The sequence below is a fragment of the Culex pipiens genome, chromosome 2 (genome assembly GCF_016801865.2).
Source record: "Culex pipiens pallens isolate TS chromosome 2, TS_CPP_V2, whole genome shotgun sequence".
Classification (NCBI taxonomy): Eukaryota; Metazoa; Arthropoda; class Insecta; order Diptera; family Culicidae; genus Culex; species Culex pipiens.
The window spans coordinates 98,145,443-98,165,770 of NC_068938.1; the positions used below are offsets into that span (position 1 = coordinate 98,145,443).

Here is a 20,328-nt window from a genome sequence, read left to right on the forward strand (position 1 = left end):
TGATTTTGCTGGCCGGACAAAATTTAACCTTACTTTTTTTCGTGTACGTACACGCAATACATGCGCACGTAAATAACTCTATTGATGCAAACCAAAATTGTTTTTTTTTTTACAATTCCGTCGTGAAACCACTTATTGTCATTCTCGAATGACAAAACGGCCTACTTTCCATCGTCAAAAATTACAGAACTGGAAAAACTTTGCAGCATCCATTTGAGTTCTGAAAAGTTCAACTTTTCAGCACTTTTTTCGATATTGTATATTTATCTTTACGGCAAATAAATATCATGCAAATGGGGAAACAAAGGTTTCCCAAAAAAAAATCAATTCAAAGTTTTTTTATCTGGAGCTGTAATTTTTTTTTAGTAATTCCGTTGTGAAACTTTGGTGAAACTAACTTTTCCTGTCATTCTCAATAACAAAACCGCATGCCTTGCAAAATAAAACCACATAGAGTACGAGGATGTTTACTAGATTTAAAGACGTCGAAATTTTACTTTCCTGTTGTTCAACACAAAAATATGAAAGTTTTATGAATAAAGTAAAAATCACCTCCGTGTACGCACGAGAGCAAGCAGCAGTCAAGTGCCAAGTGCTCCATTGTTTTTTCGAATTTTTTCGCCGTAATTGATTGTGGTTACCCGCGAGTTTGCTTCTCCAGCATGCCAAAGGCCGGCCGTGGCCGTGGCAGTTCGAGTGCGGCCTCGAAAAACCCGCGAAGTTCGTCTACCGGCCGTGTGCAAAAAGGTAAACAAACCAACGCCGTGTCGACCGCCATCGCGCAGGGGAGCGTGAGCGCAGAAGGCATCGACAAAAAGTTACTACATCCCGGATATGTTCCGAGATCACCAGTGCGAACCCGTTCAGGTACTTCCGGTGCCACGACCAGTGGCACATCAACATCCGCCAACATCCCCATCAGGAACGAGTTCCAGATGCTGAGCGACGACGAAGAAAACAACAACAACAACACCGACGGTAGCAGCACTACCGACGACGACGACGAAGACGATGGTCGTGCACGGAAAAAAGTGCTGACGTCAAAAAAGAACAATTCTCCGACGGAACGAAGACCACCTCCAATTTTTGTTTTGGACACGCTGGCGGACGATGTTGACGAGTTGCTGGAAGGCCTCGGATATTGTCTGAAAATCGGTAAGTCGGCAGTGCAAGTGATCACACTGACCAAAAAGAATTTCGACCTGGTGTTTGAAGAATTGAAGCGTAGCAACTTCAACTTCTACACATTCAACCCCGAGAAGCCCCCTGTTAAGGTCGTCTTACAGGGTTACCAAGACCGTCCAGTTTCCGACCTGAAGAAGCACCTTTCGGACGCCGGAATAAAACCGCGAGAGATAAAAGTGCTCTCGCGCAAGACAACGGTAACAGGTACACACACACTGTACCTGTTGTACTTCGACCGCGGCACCGTCAAGATCCAAGACCTGCGGCGGATTAAGACGTTGGACGGTTTTTGGGTAAACTGGCGGTTTTACACCAAGAACCCGACGGACGTAGCGCAATGCCACCGTTGCCAGAAATTCGGCCACGGCTCGCGGAACTGCAATCTCCGGCCCCGCTGCGTGAAGTGCGGTGAGTCGCACCTCTCGGAGGCGTGCGCACTGCCACGAAAGGCGGACTTGGGGGACAAGGCAGAACAAACCAAGCCGCGCGTAAAGTGCGCGAACTGTGACGGCAACCATACCGGCAATTACCGCGGATGCGTCGCGCGCAAGGCCTACCTCGAGGAGCAGGAAAAGAGGAAGAAGAAAGCAGCAGCGTCCCACCCTCCTCAGCGAAGTACGAGCGCAGCCGTTCCTGCAGCTGGACAGCTTACGGTTCCAGCGGAAAACTCAGCGTTCCCTCCTGGTTGGGGGCGTTCGTTCGCCAGCGTGGTCGCTGCCGGTAGCGGCAGTACGGCCCAGCAAGAAGTCACCGGGGAAGATCTCTTCACCCTGCCGGAGTTCTTTGCTCTCGCGGGGGAGATGATGACGCGGTTTCGGAGCTGCCGGAACAAGGCGGAACATTCCTGGCCCTTGGGGAACTGATGATCAAACACATCTACAAAGGATAAATAATCTGTGATCTAGATATAAGCTTTCTCTTCCTCTATCCCCTTTCCTTTGCAATTTCTGTAAGTTTTTTTTTTCTTACTCTTGCTAGTGCCTTAGTTAAAGAAATAATTGTTCCAAAATGGATTATGATGCAACACACAGCTGTAAGGAACTCCAAAACTCTGTTATGCACTTCAAAATAACTCATTGTATCTTGATTATTCACCAATAAAACCGAATTGAATTGAATTCTAAAGTAAAAATCCTTTGCAAATTTGCTGTAGAATTGATATATAGGACCAACAGCTTTCGTAAGCAGTTTGTTTAACTAACAATGCATATCTGAAATGCCGATAGGGCCTGCGACAGGTGGCTTTCAGGAAGCTTTCGTCGAAAAACTGCAAGCAAACTTGTACGCAAGAAAATTCTTTCCTTCTTCAATGCTGCCGAGCTTAGCATAAAAGCTTGTTGCTTTGATGCGTTTCCACAAGCTCGCAAGCCTTTTCCGGGCGAGTCACACAGCTTGAAGCATTGTTTTTCGTAAGCTAAAACTAAATTTATCTAAACATTAAACTACGTAACGCAGTTGTAGGGGAGGGGAGTCCAAGGCAGTCTTACGCTCCATACATAATATTTGAAATTTTGTCAGTCAGTTTTGTTTTTTAAGGGGGAACTAAACTTGCCACCCTGAACATATTTTTTAATGTTTGGATTTTTTTGTTTTTTTAACGATGATTTCAAAAAAATCCAAGTATATAATAGGGTGCCCAGAATATGGGATGTTTGAATATTTTTATCTGAGCACTTTAATATTTTTTTCGCGAAGAATGATTTATCCATACTTTTGCAGTGGTCACTGCCCATGTTCGCATAAATGTCCCAGTCCCATATACAAAAAAAGCAAGCTGAGAAAAACGCAAAACTGGATTTCCTCCAGATTTCTAGGACAATGTACTGGAAATTTTTGGTTTTTGTAAAAGAGCTCACGATTTTGAACCAAACTACATCAATAACTCAAAAGTTATGAAAATGCATATCGGACATTTACGCAAAAAGGGCAGTAAAATGACATGAAGAAAAAGGTAAAAATAATAATCTATGAATTACCACCGTGCAGCTGGAAATGACTCAGAAAGACGGAATTACGTCGCCCACGTTGTTTATCGTCAAAACTCTCTCTCTCTCGCGGGAAAAGATAAACTGCATCCGTCACCATCTTGCCAGCGTCGATTGCACGCGATACCAACCAATTTTTCACCGAGACCGGCTGCTGCAAGCAACCTCCTTCTCACCGAGCAAGATCAAGAAAAAGTTGTTTTATTGGACTTGAACAAGTTGATAACGACATCGCGATAACAGTTTGTAACAGTTTGAATTGAGCAAATAACAGTTAGATACAGAGTGCGAGTATCTTTTACTTGTGATGGTTGAACAAATCTTTTGAAATTGTTTTTTTTGTTTAGAGAGAATATAAAGATTTTTTTAAAAATAATTGCTGATTTTTAACACAACTAAATATATTTTATTCAAAAGTAAAGAACACAATCCACCTCTTTACCTTAAAGTTTCATCAGTTTGACTAAACAAAGGCTTCTGAATCCCCTCGTCATGGTACATCTCTTATCTCGTTTCTTCTCTAAGCGAATAGATAAGAAGATCTCCCAATGAAACTCGTCTAATGTCAGTCATCATCGTCATCTTCTGATCCACATTTAGAGATCTTCGTGATCTTCAAGCTAGTGTCAACTCTAGTGAGGATACAGCTGAAGATCGTTGAACAACTGGCTGGTGGTTTTCCAAGCAAAAGTGTGTTTTGCTGCTGGTCAGCCCAAATTTTGATACAAAGTTATGAAATTGTTTCAAAGTTTGATTTGAAGATTCTCGTTTCGTATAGTTCATCTTTCTGTGTTTTAAGTTTATCCTCCAAGTCGTTGGTCAATACCGTGCGCGATTGTTACATCGGCGGTTGTGCGTCTTTAAATATTCAGTGCGACCGTTCTGTAATTTATGGTCCGTAAATAATCGTTCTGTGAAGTGTGCAAATACATACTGGATCGAGTATTAAGAGTGTGGTGCCAGAAGGGAAGAAAATAGCGCAGGAAGAGGAAGCACCTGGGCGAGTATCAATCCTCTTAAGTCGAGAGAGTCTGCCTCGCGCCCGCCCTAAAGTCCTTGGCCGTGACCATTAGGGGCCACCTTGAGAAGGAGGAAGAGGAGGAGCAGTCCGTAGTCATCCAGGTGTGTACCATCAAGGACGAGGACTTTTGCCACTCGCGTGAAAGGAATATCAGGACAAGGACGACTACGCCTTCAGCACACCATGGACAAGGAGCAGAAACAGCCCCTGATTATGTAAGTATGCATGCGACAACCGTTCGATGTTTAAGGGAAGGGGATTATATTTATTACTGTCAGAGGGCGTGAAGTTGAGCCGATGAAATATGGGTCATTCCTTCCCAAGTGGCCACGCGTCCGACATCGACCTTCACCGAATTTGCTTGTATTTGTCATGGGGGTTGTTTTTGCCAAGGAAACAAAAAATCCCAAGTTTGGTGATCCCGCGCCTGATGCATTCACCTCTTTTTGTTAGATTTTTGAAATACCTTATTTTTCAAATACATTTTCCTAAGAGAAAGCTTAGCCAAAACTTTAAGGTAGAGCGTCCAATTTCCCGGGGTTACTAATTTCCCGGGAAACGGGAAATTTTCAGCAAATTTCTCGGGAAATCCCGGGAATTCCCGGGAAATTTTAAATTTATTGAAAATTGTTATGATCTTGGTTTTATTATTATTATGCAACAAAATTGTATAGGACATCAACATTAATGGTTTAAATAAGTGTGAAGATCAATTAGCAGCTTGACTGCATCTAAAAATTCATTCGACTACAAGAAAATGTTCAATTCAATTAGTTTTTCTTAGTAAATAATCAATTCACAATTTCGTAATTCTTATAACCTAATAGAGTTTTGGAGTACCTTTCAAGTATGATTTGTACTAGGGGAAGGTGGGGCAAGACGACCATATGGGGCAAGAGGAACAATCGCTCGTACGGCCGTAATTTTTACAATTTTGATTATTTCCATTATGAGGAATTGTTGCTAACAATGCAATTAGCTGATTCTACTACCACATAACCGCCAAACCGACGTAAACGCCACGGAGCATAAGATTTAATGAAGTTTTTTTCAAACCCTTTGTTTTCTTATAATATTTGGAAAGTACAAAATAAGGCTTAGGGTTCGTTTTAAGGTTCATTTTATCAAAATGCAATTTTTCCTAGATCAGTAGTGTCCCTACCAATAAATTGCACCTATTTTAAAGTATGATTTAACTTTTGGTTATTTTTGTTGAGAGTTTTTAAAAAATCTTGTTCAGGTGGGGCAAGTGTACCATATGCATTTTTAGTATGGAAAAAAATACGAATTGCTGCAACAACATATTTTATTGGAAAATAAATACATAAACGTACTTAAAAACTGGTAAACAATTGTTAAAAAAATTGTCCATACAAAATATAGTGATATTATGAAAATTTCCCTTTTTTCATCAAAGTAATATTTTTTTTCGTAAAAGCGATAAAATTTTTAGTAACATACTATTATTTAATCTAAAAATGAAAGAAATGTTTCAAATACATCCTAATCTGATGTATCTAAGTGATAACAGTTCAATTGTTAGCAAATTAACATGTTTTTTCATGCATTGTTCCTCTTGCCCCAACGGGTTGTTCGTCTTGCCCCACTAGTTGAGTAGAACGTACGGAAAATCATTTTTTTTAAAATCATTTTTTGCATTAAAAAACAGGATTTTTTTAAACTTTTTCTATCAAAGTTCTTAGTCAAGACCTGAAATAAGATGATAATCAAAAAATCCGACAGATTTTTAACGTTTTTGATGGGTTACAACGATCATTTCCTTAGCTTGTTACACTTGCCCCACTTTCCCCTACAGTTCATTTTGATGTAATTGGATATTCAAACAATGGATTGCCAAAAGAAGGAAACATTATTTAAAAAACCTTCGAAATTTGCTAAGGAAAAGGATAGAAATAGAAAAGCTTAAAACTAGATCACAGTTTGTTTTGTCTTTTGACGTCGAAAAACTTCGCTGCACAAGGCAGCTTATCCGTTGTAGATATACTTCATCATCAGCTCACTAAGAGCTTGGAATTGTTCTGCATTGTTCCGGCAGGCACGAAAGCCATGAGCATCTCTCCAGCAAGAGCGAAAAACTCGGGAAGCGTGAAGAGGTCATCTCCGGTAACGTCTGCTACAAGGAAATGTATTTTGGTATTTTTTGATGAGAAATATTTTTTACTGTGAGTAAAATTAATCCATAATCCACAATCATAAAATTGCATAATCCACAATCATAACATGCAGAAATTATGTTTTTCATGACAAATACTGGTTTCAGCTCTTGAACAAATGGTAAAGCTTTTTAGTGTTGGTTTTACTCCAAACAACCCAATGTTTTCAAATATTTGAAGCGAGCTTTGAATATATTTTAGCATTTTTTGAGAACAAGCAATAGAAAGTAATTTTCAATGATTTTTTTTGTATTATTATGCAACATGATTTAAATTATACGATAAATTAACATCATTCCATAAAAAGTCTTCTATTTTTTCACATTTAACCCTCTAACACCTGTAGTTGCACCAGTGCTCCATAATTCTTTTACTTCAAATTGTAATTTCTTTAGTACTAGGTATTCAACCAATTGAATTAATTCTTTTTGCACAAATTCGATTTTCATCTCATTTGATCATGGTAAACAAAAACGTAAAAAAATCTCAATTTTAATTTGGAGGTAAGGAGTTAACATTGTTTTGATGAAATAACATCAATCTATAAAAAAAAATTACCTAATTGTAATAATTTAATACTCATTAAGCAAGATCTATTCCCAGTTGCTTTAAAAAATAATATTATCAGAAATAATTCTGATATCATAATTTCTGATAATCTGATTAAATATATATAAACCAAACAATACATTTAATTGAACAAAATCATGTTGAGTTTGTTCATTTATTATTTTTTTCAGAGCATTTTCAAAAAGTGGTTCAAAAATTTAAGAAAATGTTTACTTCCGCTAGAATTTCGGGAATTCCTGGGAAATTTACAAATTTCCCGGGAAACGGGAAATATTTTTTTTCGGGAAATCCCGGGAATTCCCGGGAATTTTTTTCCCGGGACGGGAAATTGGACGCTCTACTTTAAGGTAAGGAAATTTGAATAATTTCTGACTTAGAATCCAATGGCTTACTAAAAAAAATACGTTAATTATGTTAATTACGTTATACGAATAGTGTTGTCAGATGTGGAAATTTTGCATTTGAAGTTTTAAAACCTAGCAAGTAGCCATGAAACTACGGCAAGGTTAGTTCTCGTTTTTTGAAAGTTTTAGACCCCTTTTACGTCATAGTAACTAAAAAAAAACCCTTTGACGGGTACTTACGGGAAAACTGACAATTGCATTCGATTGCTGAGTGTTTTTTACATTTCTCCCATATGCTCAAAAAATTAAGAAATAAAAAGACGGTAAAAATCTATCCCATAAACTGTTTTTGTTTTTTTTTGACATTTAATTAAAGGCGGTTTGATAGTAGGTGTAAAAAGTGATAGTTCGTCACTTTTTATATTGACTTTTTCAAACGAAAAAGTGACCAACAACCGAGGGTGGAGTGTGTTGAACAAAGAAGCATTTTGTTGTTTGATAGAAAATAAACTATTCAAATTTGATTAAAATGGAGTCGCGCAGCACTCGAATTTGATGTTTATCCGAAGTCCAATTAAAATCATTGGATAATCAAACTTCGGATGATCGAAACTTTGGATAATCGAGGCTTCGGATAATCGAGTCTGGACTGTATTTACCAAAACTTGCGCAAGGATTTGGCCTACACGGCAATGATATTGAAAGTAATAGTATGAGTCTACAAGTAACAATAATCAAACAAGTTAACTGGAAAAAAGGCAAACTTTTTGGAAACTTGATGAACTTTCAAGTAAAAATATTTTCAAGACTACAAAATCAAGTCTCGTAAATAGAAATGACAAAAAATCGCAGAAAGAGCCAAACCCCTTGTTTTTTGAACACTTTTATTTTTAAACCCGCTTAATCTCAAGGATTGAATTTAGGAAAATGGTAAATGTGTAGAATTTTATGAAAAATCGATTCAGGTTGTAAGTCGATAAAATTATCGTCGATAATATTATCGTCTGACCATAACGACAGTGGTTATCGTTATCGTTCTTCGATAATTCTATCGGCGATAATCTTATCGCCGATAATAGACGATAACTCATTTATAAAATCTTTCTAAAATAGAGTAATTCAACCATATCATGTCATGCTTTCACTAAGAATATATTTTTTTGAAAATGTAGTAAATTTATCAGTATAAATATTAGGGTGGCTTGAAGTTGTATGGAAAAATTTCAAAATGGACTAATTCAATCAGAACAGGCATTTTCCGGTCCCATTTGGCCCCCAAACAACCCCCCACAATTTAAGAGCGATTGGGTTTAACCCGGCTTTCCGCAAAGCGACTCAAATTTGTATGGGAAAACCCTCTTTTTTACATTTTAATTTTTATAATTTTCATTTTTCACCCAAATGTGTGGCACCCTGTAGATGTGCCATCCTGTCTTCCAACAATGTCAAAATGTCTTGGAATAAATAGCTCAACAACTTTTCCTAAGACACCAACGCTTTAAAAGGTCACCAGTAGAAGTAGGGCTTGGTTGACACCCTGTCGGTATGTCACCCTGCATGTCAATAATTTTAAATAAAAGCCACATTCACATACACCAACTTTTCCTAAGACACCATTTTGCTAGGTTGCTTTCTTATTACGTTAAAAAATAAGATTTCGAAATATCGACCGAAGTACTGGCAGTGTTGGCAAGAAATAAAATTTTCAGCACTAATTTTGAAATGCCTTTTTTAAAAACTCTGTATCTTTTTCCAGAAGCTAGATAGGACCATACTTTCTTCGGGAAAGTTTTAGAGGACATTCAGGGCTAAACTTCTACGGTGTTAGTTTTTAATTTGAGTGAAAAATGAAAATTATAAAAATTAAAATGTACAAAAGAGGGTTTTCCCATACAAATTTGAGTCGCTTTGCGGAAAGCCGGGTTGAACCCAATCGCCCCCAAATTGTGGGGGGTTGTTTGGGGGCCCAAATGGGACCGGAAAATGCCTGATATGAAAAATCGATTATGTCGAGCTACCCTAATAAATATGTATATGTTTTGAGTATATTTGAGTATCTTCCAAAAAAAAACTCTAATAAAGTGATAAAAACATGCAAAATTTCGCTTCGTTCGAAACTCATATTGCATATTGTAAAAAATGTGTGTGTGAAAAAGCAAACCAAATTTCGCTTCGTTTGATACTCAATAAAATGTTTAGTATTTTCGAAAAAATGAGATAATTTGTGAAAATTTTACTATTTTCAAAAAAAAACACTAATGGAGTGAAAAAAATTGCATATTTTGAAAATTTCAGTATTTTCGAAAAAATACGGTAATTTGTGAATATTTTAGTATTTAAAAAACTCTGATTAATTGAAAAAGCATGCAAAATTTCGCTTCGTTTGAATACATTCGAAAAATACGGTAGTTTGTAAAAATTTGAGTATACCCAAAAAAAAAATTTTTGTTAAAATTTAAGTTTTGACCAAACAAAAAACTCTAATATAGTAAAAAGGCATACAACATTTCACTTTGTTTGATATCAATATTGCAAATTATGAAAATTTAAGTACTTTGGAAAAAAAATACGGTGTTTTGTGAACAATTTTGAGTACATATTTTTTATTGAAACTTACTAGATTTTCAATATAAATAAATTTTAAATGTTTAATGAAAGCATTGAAAATTTAACATGATATACTTTTCAAAATAACGCATTGGCTTTCAGTACATTCATCGAACATAAAACACCATGCGTCTCCAGCAAAATGTGTTGGAAAATTATTTCAAATTTGTCAAAGTCTACTCCATCTCACGGTACCTAATGCTAAATTACACTATTGGCATTATTATACCCGGGCTATTACGCGTTGTTTCGCACGCGCCTGCTGAACGCGAACGATGACGACGACGACGGTTGATGAAGCTCATAAATGGGTGAATTTTAATTAATTGCGTGAGTTCAGCCCTGCGAGCCAGCCCCCCGTGTTGAGTACTTCCGAAAGGTTTGTGTTTACTTACGGCTCTGAATGTTAGAAGTAGAAGAGGTGATAAATCATGCATTTGTAAGCAAAATTACCTCCCTAAGACGGTTTTGGGGAGGCGTAATTATTTTTATATTTCTTGATCTTTTCTTTGAATTGGCATTCTTACTTTAAATATTATTTTTCCTCTTCAACCAACTGCATTGAGTTGTACCATTATTATTTCACCCATTTCCTAAACCCATTTCAAAGTGTTAAAAGTCCGCTAATTTCAAACCGTTACACAAATCACCTTCCATTTCCTTGAAAATTAGAGCTGCCGTGTCGAAAGGCAACTGTTTGCGTAATTTTCACCCCCTTTTCCTTTTGATTTTCCCGCCAAGGCACCAGAATTTGCATTAGGTGTGTTCTACAAACAGTAAATTGTTTGTTGTCAGTAAACAAAAGCAAAAACATCAACATGAACGAACGAAGGAACGAACGTCAGCAGCAACAAACAAACATTTACGTGATTGTTTGTGACATGTGTGGCTGCACAATTAGGCAAACATTTCATAATTGCAGCCGGGCAGCAGCCACCGTGGGGAGTAAGAAACTTTTAAGCGTCAGTTGGACTGACTCCTTGTTGTTGCTTCTGGTAGAAATGCATTTTCACGTGCAGCTCGCGTGCCCGAAATGAGTTTTGCAAAACTATACTAGGCTTAGAAGTGGTTTTGAGAACAAATGAACTCGTAAAACTTTCGTTCCTTGCATGTTTGGTTGAAAATGTTTTGTTTTGATAAGTGTTTGATGGTGATTGCACTCATTGAATTGTTTTAGTACTATGTATCTGCTCACATAATATAACATCATTGTTCTTCCAGTTTAATTGAATGCTATAAATTTTATTGAAATTGCGTTCGACTATAGTCCAGTGCCATAATGAATGCGTATCAGCAAACTAAATTACAAAAATAGCTTATCACACTATATCATGAAAAACATTTAATTTTTCCCTAGTTCAAGTGATCAGTGATCAATCTTTTGCTGTATGAGAAAAATTACTGCTCGTTTTTTGCATTTATTTATTTTTATAAGTGTTAAGCATGTTAAGAACTATTAGGAAAACAAAACTACGTATTTTTGAAAAAAAAAATGATTTGATTATTTGATACCCATATTGTAAAAACTGAAATTTTGAGAAGTTTTTCAAAAAACCGGAGTTTTGTAAAAATTTTGAGTATTTTCAAAAAATGTTGTTATTACATTCGAAATGTATGAAATAATCCCGATAGTTGGATACCCAAAGATTTTTAGTATTTTCAAAAAATATTGTTATTACATTCGAAATGTATGAAAAAATCCCGATCGTTTGATACCCACGTTGTAAAAACGGAAATTTTGAGTATTTTTTTTCGAAAATACGTAGTTTTGTGAAAATTTTCAGTATTTTCAAAAAATATTGTTATTGCATTCGAAATGTATGAAAAAATCCTGATCGTTTGATACCCATATTGTAAAAACTGAAATTTGAGTTTTTTTTTCAAAAATACGTAGTTTTGTGAAAATTTTGAGTGTTTTCAAAATATGTTGTTATTACATTCGAAATGTATAAAAAAATCCCAATCGTTTGATACCCATATTGTAAAAACTGAAATTTTGAGTATTTTTTTTTTCGAAAATACGTAATTTTGTGAAAATTTTGAGTGTTTTCAAAAAAAATATTTTACATTCGAAATGTATGAAAAAAAATCCAATCATTTGATACCCATATTGCAATAACAATAATTTTGAGTATTTTTTCGAGAAACATTGTATTTTCAAAATACAGGAAAAATACGTATTTTTGTGAAAATTTTCATGAAATTATAATTTCAATTCCAAAACATTATAATATGTTGATGTTTGCATGATTTTTCACACGATTAAAGCCAATGTCTCCCATATAGCCAAAATCCCATAAGCTCTGTGATTCAGTTAGGCACTGGGCCGTGCTTAACCGAGGCAGCTGAACGGTGCAAAACCGGGGCAGTGCAAAACCGAGGCATGACTGTATCTGGTAGGTTTAGCCCATTGTGTCATTTCGTTTTTTATTCAAGAAATGTTCTATATTTTGTTATTGATTGAAGATTTTATCTCTTCTTTCTGCCTTGATTTTCAAATTTTCACCGTTCATATATTCTTTTTTATTCCAACAAATGTGCACAGAAATTTTCTCACGAACATTTTATTCTAATGGACTTCCAAGTTTTTAAACTCTGATCTGGGTAATTATCTGCCAAGATATCGGGAAAACTTGCACCGACCCCTCTTCGATTTCCTTGAAACTTTGCTCTAAGGGGCAATTTTGGACCTTAATTACGAATCCGAGGTCCATTTTTGGTATCTTGAGACGGTGGGGCGGTACGACTCCTGTTGACAAATATTTTTAAAATCGCTGCCATTTCAGTCGAAAATCTAAACACATGCCATTTTATGTGTACTTTTCGAATCCTCAATAAACCATAGATGTATTTTTTTCATGTAGATTTTTTTTGCTGGAAATATAAATGAAAATGAAAATATTTTTATGATAATCGGCAGAATCTTGTTTTCTTCTATATTTTAGAAAAATCCCCACGTTCAAGCAATAAATGCGGGTAATAATTTCAATGTGTGAAAACAATACATTTTGTCCGAAAAAATAAATAAATTAATTATCCACTGCTTCACTGCACGTCTGGATTTGAAGAAAATCTATTGATTGACTTATTGAGCGATTGTTGGAGTCATGAAAAATCATGAAACCCTTTTCGCCCAGACTGAAATCTAGTACTGTGTTTGAAATTTTTGCTAGAACCAGTTTTCGCTTACCATAAACATATATGTAATCGCAGCGAAAGTCCTTTTAAACAAATTTTGAACATTCTATATTATTTTCAAGGGTAAATCAATCGTTTTATTATTTTTATTTAAGAGGCACTCGAAGTTTTCTATGGAGTCAATTGTGACTGTGAACCACCATGAGGTCTATCAGGACAGCGGATTTAGTCATATGTTGGCTTAATTAGAACATATTTTGGTTTTAGTTAGAATAGACAGAAACAATAAAATCAGTACAAAATCTGTCATGCTCTGAAACAATCTCTTTGAGTGTTTTTGAACTTCAAGTTATTTTCGCCAAATAATTTGCACATCAATTTAATTAGAGCTTCAAAGACATGTTGTTGTACCAAATCGATACCATGACCTTATTTGATTGTTTTTATGACATCATTCCATTAGATTTCGTGATTTTTGTCGCGGGCGAAAACTATTTCCACGAATGGGCGAAAGTTGGATTTAGCGGGGCGAAAATAAGCAGTTCAGAGCAATTTATTAAAACTCAGTTTTGTTGTGAAATTTTTAAGAAGTTATTTTTAAGAATTTTATTTTTAAAGTTGAATTTTTCACATTTTTTTTTCTTACACTTTGAAATTAAGCTGATTATTTCAATGAATATTTCTGGAGTTTTGTTTGAAAGGGTCCAATAAACCAAATTTTCAGTTGTTGATTTTTGGGTGTTTTTTAAAACCCCTGACTCAAGGCGGTTTCAAAAACACCCAAAAAGCAAAAACTGGAAATTTTGTTTATTGGACCTTTTCAAAAAAAAAAAAAAAAAAAAAAAAACTCCAGATTTCATGTCATATTTTCGCACTGATCCCGATTTTTAAATTCTGAGTTACCTCTTTGTTAGATATCCTGGGTGGGTTTGGCGAAAAAAGTTTCGCGTCAAGGCAAAATAACTGCATCAACAATTTCAAAAGCATTTTTGTTCGGCACCGCCTCTGCCGCGAATTATTTAATTTCAAAGCAGCGCACCCAGCAAAATACTTTGGAAAAGTCTCAATTAAATTTCACTACGGACTTGTAGTTGGTGTGTGTCGAGGGTGAGTGGTTGATGGCAGGTTTCCTTCCTTTTTTCTCCACCCATCAACTGTCGCTATTGCTCTGAATTGCACATTCCAGGCTTGGTGGTGGAACAATTCATTCATTCAAGCTCAGTTGTTTTCTGCAAACTACTAAAGTTGTGCGCTTTTCCATCGCATCGTGCGATGGATGGACGACGACGATCCAGCTAGCGTCGACGGTGGTTTCATGAAGTGAAAATAACTGAGGAAAACTTTGTTTCTCGCAATATCGCACGATATTGGATGTGGTTTCGCTGCAAACTATGGCAAGTGAAGTGAAGTGTGTAAAGCGAAAGCTTTGGGTCTGGAAAGCTGCTACGAGTAGCAGATGGAAAGCTCTCTGGAAAATAGCTGGCAGAGTGGCAGCGATAAGCGCATATCTCGGACATCTATTGGCTTTTCCGCTCGAGTTTGTTTCTTTGTAATGTTTGGGAAAGCTGTGGAAAATCTGGCAGCTGCAAGAATAAAGAGGAAAACACTGGGAATTAGAGAAGAATTCGATTAAGGATAACGAAATCATTTTTTATAAACACTTATAACTTTTAAATCCAACAAACAATGTTGAACGAATCGAGGTCGATTGATTCGTCATCCTGAAAATAGTTTCCCACATAGTTTTACTCCCTGCCCCCTCAATCGGTTCCAGATACCAACCTCACACAATACATAGTTCAGAACTGTGAACTTGCACCACTTTCCCAAAGAATGGCAATAAAAGCTTTGCTCGCCTCGTCGGCTTTTGGCTCGACCTTCCTCCGCGTGGCGTCCAACAAGCTTCCTTGGGGTGTCGGGCAAAAGTAATGGCAAACTCTGTCACACTGACTGCTGCTGCTGCGAATCGTTCGTGCGGCGTTCCGTTTCACATCTCACAACCCCAACCACATTACTTCAGCTTCCCAGCGTGGATTGCGTTTCAATTGGGGGAAATTTTCCAATTGTTCGGCGGCTGACTAGCATGAGGGGGAAAAGCCACCAAATTGAACCCTTAGCTGTCGGTGTTTTTTTCGAGAATGAGTAATTCTGTAGAATTTCGCAAATCGACTTCTCATTGTATTTTTTTATTTGTATGAAATTTTGTCCATCGGTTCCTTATGTTCAAATAGTTGCACTCTAAAAATAACCCTTTTTTAACCCTTTACAACCCAACACCGCCTTTAGACAGGCTTCGATCTAAAAAAACGCAAAAAATCAATTTTTCATCTAATTTTTGATGGTTAAAAAAGCATTGGAAAGAACAACACCTAAAATTAAAAAAAAATTAGGGTTTGATGTTTGACTTGTTTTATGTGAATTTGCCAAAGTTTTAAAAAGTGATATTTTTAAAGGGGTCAACTTTGGCTGTGCTTTACTAACATTTCCTATATTTTAAGTAAAAAGAAGTATGCAGTAATTTGTGTAGTGTCCCAGACACATTACACATTTTTTTTACAATTTAAATAATGATGGTACCATTGTAGATCAGAAAATATGAAAAACAAGCAAAAAATTGAAAAAGTGACTTTAAAAACATGAAAAAATTAGAAAGACAAAATGTAATGGTGGTTGAATAGTCCAAATACTACCAAAAACAAAGATAAATTAAACAAGATTACTGCAAATTAAAATAATAACAAGTAAAGTTTTTCCTAAAACAAAAATTGCTCAAAACACGGGGAAAATAAACATTTTCGAAAAAAAAAAATTGGGCAATAGAGGGTTGAATAATTTATACCACAATACTTCACAATATGTTATAATACACAAAATGTGCTTTTTTTTAACTATAGGGTATGGCGGATGTTTATTTTGACCAAGTCATGATTTTTTGAAAAAATAGTGTTTTTTAGAAAGTTCAAAAATGCAAAAATGTATTTTTTTATTTTTCAAGATAGTGTCGATTTTGGCAAAAAAAAAATCGATTGTAGATCAGAAAGCTAATTGACGCTCAATTTGCAATCGATGATATGTTGGAAACCATTGATCAGATTTTTAATGTCAAAAAGTGAAACTTGTGTAAAAAGTTCTCAACCTTTTGAAAAAATATTATGAAATTTTTAAAATAGCGATTTACTTTTCAGTTGGCCTATTTAATAAGATTTATGCGCTTTTGAAATGAAAATATTTTTTCAGGGAGTTGAGAAAATTCCACACAAGTTTAACTTTTTAACATTAAAAATATCATCGATTGAAAATTGATTTTCGAATAAATTATTTTCGAAGATGGAATGAAGGATGGACATTATTTTTGAAAACTAAATGAAAAAAAAAAAATGAATGCCGGGAAACCGTGGTGTAGGGGTAAGCGTGATTGCCTCTCACCCAGTCGGCCTGGGTTCGATCCCAGACGGTCCCGGTGGCATTTTTCGAGACGAGATTTGTCTGATCACGCCTTCCGTCGGACGGAAAGTAAATGTTGGCCCCGGACTAACCTAAAGGTTAGGTCGTTAGCTCAGTCCAGGTGTAGGAGTCGTCTCCCTGGGTCCTGTCTCGGTGGAGTCGCTGGTAGGCAGTTGGACTAACAATCCAAAGGTCGTCAGTTCGAATCCCGGGGTGGATGGGAGCTAAGGTGTAAAAAGAGGTTTGCAATTGCCTCAACAATCAAGCCTTCGGACACCTAGTTTCGAGTAGGAATCTCGCAATCGAGAACGCCAAGGCAATGCTGTAGAGCGAATAATTTGATTTGATTTTTTTTAAATGAAAAAAAAAAACAATTTTGGTAAATAGATTAACCTTAAAAATTGCTATTTCTCAACACGGTGCACTTTTTAAAAATTTTACTTATTAATTTGAGTTATATTTCAAATCTCAAAATAATTTTATGATTTCATGTGTTGGCTAAAAATAAAACGTCCGTAATACCCTATAGTCAAAAAATTGCATTTTTTGTTTACGAAAATAAAACAAAAAATAAATTGAAAAGGGTAGAGTGTGTTAATATTTACAGTTTTTATGATAAAAAGTAATTTAAACAAAGGATATTTTTTTAGAAGGTAGTTTTTTTTCTGATCATAACCTACTACTTTGCTTAAGGCAAAAAAAAAAACGATCAGAAAATCCCTTCTTGAGATACAGATTTTCGAATGCTTTCATAGCACTTTTTATGGACAGCCCACAAATTTGTATGGAGACTTATATGAAGAAATTCATGATGCAAAATGGTTTATTTTGACATACGGAGTCGATGGACAAAGTCTTATGCAAATTCTAGAGAACTGCTCAGGTTTATTTTTGGTATTCCAAATTTAATGCTTTATTTGAGTAATTTTGTCTATTTCACAATATTTTTTGTTCTTTTTTTTTTTTCAAATAAAAGTTTATGGAACAATTTGAAAAATTGTGATTTTTTCAGTACACATTTTGGCAAGTGCTGAAGAAATCGAGTTTTACCGAGTTTATCGAGTTGGATTAATACAACGAGTGATTAGTAAATTGAGGTTTGCATCGAGTTGAATACAACATTTTTTGCAATTCCGGAGATCACCTTTTTAGTTAAATTTTCCAGTAGAACGTTCGGTTTTTTGTGAGTTGTTTTCCTGTTTATCGCTTACTCCTACAACAAACTCTAATTGTATCCACTGAGATAGAAGTATTATACACAGCTGAAAAGATCCTCCAAACTATGTAATGCTCTTACAAAAACAATAGTTAGTTGATAAACTACAGAAATAAACAGAATTTAATTGAATTGAACGTTCGTTTCCCCGCATAAATATGTTTTGCCAAGGTTAATGACAAATTCCAAATGTGTTACTTTTCAATAAAAGTACTAAAAAATTTAACTTTTCAGCACTCAAGTGGATGCTGAAGTAATAGTTAATGCAACGAGTTGCAAAAAGAAGATTTTTTCAGCAGGAGTCGTACATTTATCCAACGAGGTTCACCGAGTTGGATGAATACGGAGAGTGCTGAAAAAATCAAGTTTTGCAACGAGTTCCATACAAAATTTTTTGCAGTTCCGAAAACACCCAATGAGTAAAATTTTAAGTCAAATTTGCATGTTTTTTGTCAATAAATCGTTTAAATCAAAAAAAAAAAAATGTTGAAAAGTGTTACTTTTCAAAACAACTGCTGAAGAGTAGAACTTTTCAGCATTTATTTTGAAAAGTGTTGCTATTCGATTCTGTTATGAAATGGGTGCTGAAAAGTTGAACTTTCCAGCACTTGTTTCGAAAAGTAACACTTTTCAACATTTTTTTTTGATTTAAACGATTTATTGACAAAATACATGAAAATTTGACTTAAAATTTCACTCAAAGGGTGTTTTTCGGAATTGCAAAAAATGTTGTATGGCACTCGTTGCAAAACTTGATTTTTTCAGCACTCTTCGTATTTATCCAACTCGGTGAACCTCGTTGGATAAATGTACGACTCGTGCTGAAAAAATCCTCTTTTTGCAACTTGTTGCATAAACTACTATTTTAGACTTTTTTGATCGAACTGCTGGTTGCTACCTTTAATTTTATAAATTTTGTGAAAAAGGAGTTTTTCTTAATGTCACCTAATTTGCCCTCATTCTTCAACTCGAGATATCTAAAATACTATTGATACTAATGATATTCAATGTATTTTTTTGTGATTCTCTGCTGTTTTTATTTGAATTGTTTTGTAATTAAAAAAAAAACCTGCCCAGTTCATAAAAATTCCATAATGAGTGTTTTTAGCATTCCTTTTCCTTCTTTACAAAATATTTGAATTTGGGACATTGATCGAATTTAAATCAATATGCTTATGCTTCTATAGCAACATGGAAACTTTTTTTGTATCGAGAATGGTATCGCGGACACGAGTGTCCTCGAGCTTCGTGGATGACACTAATATGATCATCAAAATTTCATGAAACATCTTTAATATATAAAAATATATAAGGCCACCGTATTTTTGCCTCCCCCTCCCCCTTCAAACTTTCTGAATTTTTTGCTTAAAATTTTAAATTGAGTTTTTTTGATTTTTTGTCTCTCGAGCTTTACAGTTTCTTTAATCTATATTTCTTTAAATTGTCATAACATTACTAAAATAAGATTAAGAGTCGTGATGAATCCCAACTCCGTGATCCAAATCCTAGACTCACGCACACAAAAGTTCTAGTGGCCAGTGACGACGACCAAACAGGCACCAAGTAGAGGGGAGAGGAGGACTTAGCAAGCAACAATTTCACAATTAAAGTTTTTCCATTCAACAGTCACACCAGCAAATACCGCGCGCGGGAAATGGGAATCTAATGAGTAAATGAAAGTGACACGAACCGAAAGGAACGGAGACCAACTTTGACTTTGGACTGTTTTCCTCTCTGTTTTGTGAGAGGAAGCAGGAAGGGGGGAACTGAGCAGCTTAACCATTTCACCGGGCTTTGGTTAGACAACAATTTCGCCGAGCTGGAAATTTGTCAACGACTTGTCTCATTTCGTTGTGTTAGCCCGCCGCTGACGGAAAGCGATCCTTTCGGACGAAAAGGGTAAAGTTTTCTGCAAAGTTATTTTCATTTGTGCGCGCACACACTTTGGGAGAATGTCCTTGCATTGTGTGCAGCCAGTCAGTCAAGTCAAGCCCGTGAAGTGTCAGCCCGGAGCCGGGTGGCTGTCAGTTCTGCTGGTGTTGCAACAAAGAACAGCAACAACGCCAGCTATTGTTGCTGGCTGGTTGCAGTTGGACAAGTTGTGGAAGTCCTGCTCTTGAGTGTCGCGAGCGGATTTGGGTCGATATGATTTGCAGATGTGAGCTGAAGAATGCTTAAATGTTATGAAACTTTGCTGTATGAAACCGGGAAGGATGGCTATGTAGGGGAAATATACCCTTTCTAATTAAACACCTATCTTCGTAATATGGAGAGCTTGATGCTCGATTAAAGCTCCAATAATACTATTTAGGCTGTGAACTAGCGTGGCTCACGGATATATGAAAAAGACATAAGTGTTCAATTTCGAACGCCTCGACCGGAATTTTGTAGCAATATGGCCCCAGAACATAACCTGAAATTTTGAGCGTATTTGGTTAAGGTTTAGTACTTCCACCATTGACCTGAAGTTAGTATGGAATTTCTAAAAAATCACTATGGGAAATTTTCACTTTTAACCTCTTCATAGAGAAAGTTTCCCAAAACCCAATCAAATTTTCCTATTCTCAGGTTTCTTATAGTTTTTGATCCGGGGAACAACTTTGTAGAACATCGCAAAGCGCTAGTAATTGATCCCGAAAAGATA

The 20,328-nt window shown here is 35.9% G+C and overlaps 1 protein-coding gene across 2 annotated transcripts in view; it reads left to right on the forward strand.

The window, feature by feature from the left end:
* Nucleotides 1–20,328, forward strand: part of LOC120416872 (zinc transporter 2-like) — a 144,759-nt gene that overhangs the window by 268 nt on the left and 124,163 nt on the right. Inside the window, exon 1 of one of the 2 annotated variants that reach the window (XM_039578768.2) lies at nt 3,855–4,406. The exons of the other annotated variant lie outside the window; for it this stretch is intronic. Within the exon in view, the coding sequence (XP_039434702.1) occupies nt 4,375–4,406 (32 nt within the window). The 5' untranslated portion in view covers nt 3,855–4,374. Of the gene's footprint in view, nt 1–3,854; nt 4,407–20,328 lie in introns of those variants that run through there. 2 annotated transcript variants of the gene reach the window in all.